We start from the raw sequence: 7,219 nt of genomic DNA, 5'->3' as shown, positions 1-7,219 counted from the left end.
GCGAATAGAAGTTTTTAGATTTTGATTACATTTATGGTAAGGAACTGTGTAGCCCTATTTTCATTATGAAAATATGGAGAAAAAAAGAATTGGTTAAATATTAAATTTTTAGTTTCAATAACCTAATTTTTCAAACATCAAAACAAATAAATAAATAAAGGCAAAAATTATAGTTTAAGACTAGTTATGTTCACTCGAATAATAGATTAGAGATGCTGGCAAAGCATATATGTATATATATAGTAGTCCTGTAACAATAAAGTTTCCTCAATCCAGAACATATATAAAGTGATGTTTTATGGAATTCTTTCTTCATGATCTGACACATATTGCAATCTGCATCAGTTATTCAACCAAACCAGATGATTGGGGATTCAGAATTTGTACAAGCAATCAATGCTTGAATCACACCACAAAGCAACTAGAATATTAACAGAGAGATTAATGGGATTTTAATCACATAAATCTCTCGCGGTATTTTCGCTATGAACTTGAAATTCTTTCATTCAGGCTGCTACTAACACCCCTTGCCTGAAACCTCTCCTGGCTTCTGAAATCCAATGTTCTCCACTGCTCCGATGGTCTTAAATAAGCGCCTTTTGTTTATCTCTGCCATCACTGATCGGTGCAGCAACTGGCTGCGTATGTCCATAAGTGAATGAATCTTTGTTAGCTTCCGCTGGCCATTTAAGTGAGGAGACCTCCATGAATCAACTTCTGCTTTGCATTGTTTGTAGTTGAAAGCACTTGTGCTCTCTGACGGACAAAATCTTGTAGATTTGAGGGTTTTTGTAATGCAGGGGTGCTGTCCTTGTTGGAGACTCAAATCAAAGTCATCTTCATAATTCATGCTAGAGTACTGGAACGAGTTCACGGAGCAACTGGAACTTGCATCATCATCATCATCATTGCTGAATACATCTGCAATAATGAGTTTGTCTTGTCAAATATAGGACAGAATAAGAAGCGTGATATAGCTCTGTATTATATTTTCTACCAAAGACAAATCCACAGAAGCAAGATAGCAGGTTCTTCAAATGATGGCTAATCTATTGGCAAAGATTAAACGTACCTTGGGGCCAATTGCAACTAGAAGCTATATATTTCCCATGAGAAAATTGTGTTTCATAGGAAGAAAGGAACGTTGGGAGGGAAACTTGGGAAGAAGAATGGGAAGAGGTAGCATAGAAAGGATGGTGGATTCCATTATGCTCAGCATCATCGTCTTCATCTTCATACTTGAAGCTGTGCTGATGATGCACTTGAGAGGAGCCCCAGTCCTTCCAAGTTGGAACAAGGGAAGATATCTCCTCCTCTATCATATCAGCAATCTCCAATGGATTCCACTCATCGATCTCCAATTCTTTCACCATCTCCAAGGCAACATCAATTGCAGTGTCATTCACTATGTCAAAGGGAAAATAGATGTTCCGAGCATGACCTGTAACAAGGGAAATCATTAATTGAGAATGTGGAAAGCATACATGATGACAATTTGCAGGCTGTTGGTGGAAATTGAACCTTGTGAAGACAGATTTAGGAAGAAAGACATTTGAATATTTCAGTCAATTAGGATGAATTTCTTCAGAATGTTGACATTAGTACAGAAATATAATTACAAAGGGAAATTTCTCCATTAATTAAGAGTTTTTCACAATGCAGAATGCATTAAAAGAATCTTTACAGAAATAAAAAAAATAAAATCTCAAATTATCTCATAGTAAACATGATGCTAATTGAGGGTAATAATATGCAGAACCTAGAAATAATGCTTGATTGCAACCACAAGCTTCTGTCATCAGACTAAAACCAAAAGGAAGTATACAGCACATGAAGTACCTTCCTTGTCTGTAATCTGTACTTTGAGAAAAACTGTGTCATCTTCAGGATTCATTGTGCCAATTATAGACATATCAGTACTCCTTGTATGATCAGCCTCCGCAGTAGGCACTAGCTCTGCAACTGGGCCATTGGGAGTAAGTTTTTGGCTCAAGACTTTTGGGATGGACAGCAGATTCTCTTCATCAAAGGTCAGAAATGGGTCTAGCAAGAGTTGATGGGCAGGCAACCTCTTGGAAACATTCTCCAGGCACTTCCCAACAAACCTCCTGGCTTCCTCATCTTGAATCCTGTAGAATCCCTCTGGAAACTTTCCCTGGAGAGTAAAGAAGGGATATAGCAGATACATGTAATAGATTAATTCGGTGGTTAATTTATTGAAATCAATGAACCTGAAAAAACTCACCGAAGTCACTTTCTTGTAGATTTGAGCCGGATTAGAGCACTCGCTATATGGATACTCGGAAGTAAGCATCTCTAATACACACATTCCAAAGGAGTAAACATCTACTAGCTCATTGTAATCCTCCTCATATAGTTCTGGTGCCATAAATTCTGGTGTACCTAGTATTTTATGCAAGTTTGAAGAAATTAACACACATGGTTACCGAAAAAATCAGAGAGAATTGCTCAATTTTATAAAATTTGAGTAGAAGATAGAAATTGAGAGATCACCTATAACACTATGGGCATGTTGTGACCAGCGAAGAATGGCAGCTAGTCCAAAATCACCAATCTTGACTTGTCCAAGATGGCCATTGACAAAGATGTTATCACACTTTAGATCTCTATGTATCACTGGGGGGTCATGGCCATGCAGATAAACTAGACCGCATAGAATTTGGCGAGCCCAGTTCTTAACTGCTCGCATATCAACACGCTGGAACCTCTGTCTGTACCTGTATTACATCCTACAACATATTAAAAATGACACTACAATAACACTTCAATAACGTGTGATCTGTTCAATTGACAGTAAGTCTTGTGATTACTCTCGAAGGGTGCCAGAGGTGAACATCTCAGTGATGAAGTTGAAAGTTCTACGACCAATGTCAATCCAAGATGTGTAGAATCGAACGATGGAATCATGGTTGAGGTTCTTGAGGAGGTGGACCTCAGAGTAAAGCCTTTGTAATTCCTCTGGTGAACGGAAGACATCATTAAGCATCACCTGATTCCAAGCCACCTCCATTCCAAGGACCTCATCAAATGCCCTATAAACTGTCTTCATGGCTCCTTTACCAAGAACCTCTCTGAACTGCATAGAAATTCTCATGTACCATCACAGATTCAGTCATTTTAAAACATGAACAATGTTAATTACTTCATTTACATATGTGCTTCACTAATTTCTACGATCAGGAAATTAATGGATCCTATTTTAGCATATTTTATGGAATCAAAATAGATTGAATGTACTTGCTGCACCTACTATCGTATTGATAACTGAGTCATCAATATTTATATACCAGACCAATATATCTAAGAGATTAACATCAAAAACTGTTCCAAATTTTCTAGGAAAACTGAAAGAATCTCTTCAGTACGTCAGTTGGATAAGAATGGTGGCATGGAAGAGTTATTTACTTATTCCACATATAAGAAACTATCTCACAAGGCCGTTGACCAAAGGAATGGATCACTTAATTCAATTTTTATAAGCTAATCTTAAGCTAATCTTGAACTATGAATTAATTATTCTTAAATCCAATTTCATTTCAGGCATTCTTTCTTATGTTTTAATGCAGCAGCAGACGCTATATATACAGTACCAAGAAAATTTACATGCGCAATTTATTTTGATTAATCTAAATAATAAGCAGTCGAGAAAATTCTAAGATCTCTAACAATTCTTCCCAATAGCACATCAAAGAATCAAAACCCCATATCTCAAAAAGAACTGTAGCAAAGAATTGTTACCGAAAAGAATGTCCCCTCAAGTCAATTAATATGACATGCAATTATGGAAAAGATGCTGGAATTCATTCCCACTCAAAAGCTGATTTTATTGGGTCTTAAGATAGCAAAAAGTTCATAATCTTTAATTCATGCATCAGTTAAAAGTAAAAGATTTTCAGTCAATGAAGAAAACTTACACGTCCATACCGACCAGATGGATCGGTTTCAACGTATCCAAGCTGAGATTTAACTCCATCAACACATCCTCTTTTATACATGTCTTAGAAATCAACAAACACCCCCAAAAACCTCTCGGGCTTATTGTAATATTTATATCTTCAAAACACGAATATATTTATCTACTAGTATAATTCAAGAACAAGAAAAATAGAATTATGGTAGAAGAAAGTTTATGATATGCTAGATGATTCGAGGCTTTCCTTCATGATTTTCGTAGGAAAAGACACCATACAGTAACCAAAAGAGCCTTGAGTAATCGACGCAGAGCATAATCCAAGCCATTTCCACAACTGCTGATGAGAAGTCGTAATAGTCCCTGGAAACCATTTAGTCTTTGAGAAAGAGACAAGAGTTAAGAATATAAGTTGCGTATACAGATACCGTCGAAGAAGATTTTTAGAGAGAAAGAAGCCAAAGCCAAAAGAAAATTTGTGGGTGTGGGAAAGACTGCAGAGAGGTTGGTGTGGTAGGAAAAGAGAATATTTTTGTGTCAGCCAACGGTAAAAAAGAAAAGAAAAGAAAAGTCTTTTGTTTAGCAAATTATCAAATCTGGTTTGTGGAGGAGAATCGTTTTCTGGGTGGAAAATTCTACAAATCGAAATGATATGTGGGAGTGGGATTTTGGCAAGAAACTAGACTACTTGATCTAAACTTGAAAAACCTTTGGCTACGCTTTGACAGCACCATTTGTGGAGGAGAAAGCAAATCCCAAAGATAATTTCGGATTCGGACGAGGCCAAGGATTCAAGAATTTCAGATTTTTGACGGAGATTGTGAAAGGCTTTTTGGATAGCAAATTAACCAGAAAACTGATGGTGGAGGTGGAGTGAGGGTTTGTTATTCATAAGAAGAAGAAGATCAGAAGCTGATGGGATGGAAAGAGTTGAGTTTGTATGCGGTGGGGTCGCCTCTCCCACCAAGTAACAAAGCTGCTGAGCTGACGCAATTTGACAGAGTCTAATGACAGATTTTAGTAGAATTAAATGTCAAAGTCAGGATTCATGATAAAAATAAATAAATAGGTCTGGCTATGGCTGAGAGAGAGAGCTGATCAGAGGAAATTAAATTCGCACATCAGAATCCTGCTTTTTTTAATTACAAGCAATCAATCATTGAATCTTGATTTATGCAAGCTATGCACAATTTCAAGGGAAGAGTTTCTGTTTGCTTTTATTATATTATGATAAAATAAAATTAAAAAAAAAAGGATGTGTACAACTTTATGTCGCCATCTATAATAGAAAATTTTCAATTATTGAAGAGAGAAATCAGTAATTGTGGTTTGGTGGGATCTAAATTGGAGTGGGTAGGGACATTAGCTATGGCATAGATGTTAGAATGAGTTTGTGAAAATCATTACACCTATATACATATTCCGTCTTATGACATTAATGAATCAATGTCCAGGCTTTTTTCACTTTTTCCTTTCGGCTTTCTTCCTATGACCTTGTACCCTATTTTTGGGAGATATTGGAAAGGTAAAATTTAATGTATTTAAAATATAAAAAATATATATTGTAAAAGAGAGAAAAATATTTTAAAAAATGACACAATATGGTTTGATGGGCAAATAAAATAAATAGCTAAAAAGATAATGAAGAAAAAGGAGAGCATAACAAAAATAACAAAGAATCGGTTCATTTAGATAAATTATGAGATTAATTATTATAATAATAAGATTAAAATATATTTGATTATATAAATAACTATAATGATGATGTGAATTATATTGAAAAAAAAAATACTAAAGGTTTTTAATTAAAAATTATATCTAATAAAAATTAAATTATTTGATATTTATAAAATTAATGAAAATTTTAAAAAATTATTTCTATGACAAAAAATAATTTCGTTAATAAATAATTTAAAATTAATAAAAGTAACAATTTATCAAATAATATTTTTATTATATTAAATTTTAAAATTATTTTAAATTTTTTAAATAAAAATCAAAAGAAAAAAGAAAAAAAATAAATTATAGGGATATTTTGTATTAGCAATAAAAACTAAAAGGTGAAAAAGTTAAGGGAATGGTCAGCAAGTACTCGAGGGTCTGCACAAATGTAAAATATTTTAGATAAAAAGTTAAGATTTGTTAAACGAGTTTTGATGTAATTTTTAAATTTGTTTAATTTTTTAATTGAAGTTTAAATAAAAGAATTAAAATTCAAACTCAATTTAAGTCAAATTAAATAAAATATATAATTAAAATATTATAATTATGTAAATATATATGTATAAATTTTGATTTTATTTTTTATTTTTTTAAAAAAATTTATTTTTATTATATAAATTAAATTTAATAAATAAATTTAAATTTTATTTTTTAATTTAAACCAATTTAAAATTTTTTAAAATTCAAAATATCGAATCGAATCCGTACATATAAACCATTAAAAGTAAGCATATAAACCATTGAAAGTAAGCATATATCCGTGCAACTCAAACCCCGGCCCACCTACTGAAACCAATTGCGCTAGACGATTGAAACAAAATATAATTTTTTTGCTTCTTGTACAGTGAAATTCGTTACAACAGCAACGTCTCGGTGGAATCCAAAGGCAGGTCTTGAGAAACCATCATCTATTTACAGAGACATAATCAAAAAGATGAATGGCTTTCAACCTCGTGGAAAAAAATAAATGCCGAAATATATTTTCCATCTAAAATCGATGATAAATGATGGCTTGGAGATTTTCAGTTTCTTCCTTTCTAGCCACACATAAAAAGATAGATCGGTATAACTAATTTCTCAGTAAATTAATGATAAAGTAATATGCAAATAATACTAGTAGCAAACCATATAGCAATTAGTGAATATAACTAATTTCTCAGCAAATTAACTAATTTCTTAGCAAATTATTTTATAAAGTGAATATCTAATAGACAATAATTTTAATATCTTTAAATTCTTACATATCTCCGTAATTCTACCTAATTATGTAATGAATCCTATACAATACTAAATTATATTAATTAATTATATTATACTAATTATAACTGATATACTCTTAAGCAAAGATGGTCAAAAAATAATTGAGGCATGAAGATAAAAAAAAATTTTAAATACTAAATTTTAAAATTATTAAAACTCATGATAATTGCTTAAACTATTTAAATTAAATTTCACGCTAAAAACGAAAGCCAAGCGTGCAACTTCCAATCTACAAAATTAGAATTTGAAGATTAGGTGATTGGGTGAATGGATCCACTAACCTTTTGGAGTGAAGAGTTGACAAAA

The 7,219-nt window shown here is 32.7% G+C and overlaps 1 protein-coding gene across 1 annotated transcript; it reads right to left on the bottom strand.

Annotated features, from left to right (window-relative positions):
• Positions 1 to 262: 262 nt before the first annotated feature.
• On the bottom strand, positions 263 to 4,838 carry LOC111279220 (putative serine/threonine-protein kinase WNK5). The gene is given in 8 exon segments (XM_022866173.2): positions 263 to 537; positions 539 to 921; positions 1,073 to 1,441; positions 1,840 to 2,155; positions 2,246 to 2,403; positions 2,515 to 2,738; positions 2,832 to 3,097; positions 3,936 to 4,838. Coding segments are annotated over 8 exon segments (1,851 nt in total). The 5' UTR covers positions 4,017 to 4,838; the 3' UTR covers positions 263 to 483.
• Positions 4,839 to 7,219: the final 2,381 nt, after the last annotated feature.

This window comes from Durio zibethinus, chromosome 27 (genome assembly GCF_047325235.1).
Source record: "Durio zibethinus cultivar Kanyao isolate XHJ-2024 chromosome 27, ASM4732523v1, whole genome shotgun sequence".
NCBI lineage: Eukaryota > Viridiplantae > Streptophyta > Magnoliopsida > Malvales > Malvaceae > Durio > Durio zibethinus.
Note: the sequence above shows the minus strand (reverse complement) of the source record. Positions and strands in the feature narration are given on the sequence as shown.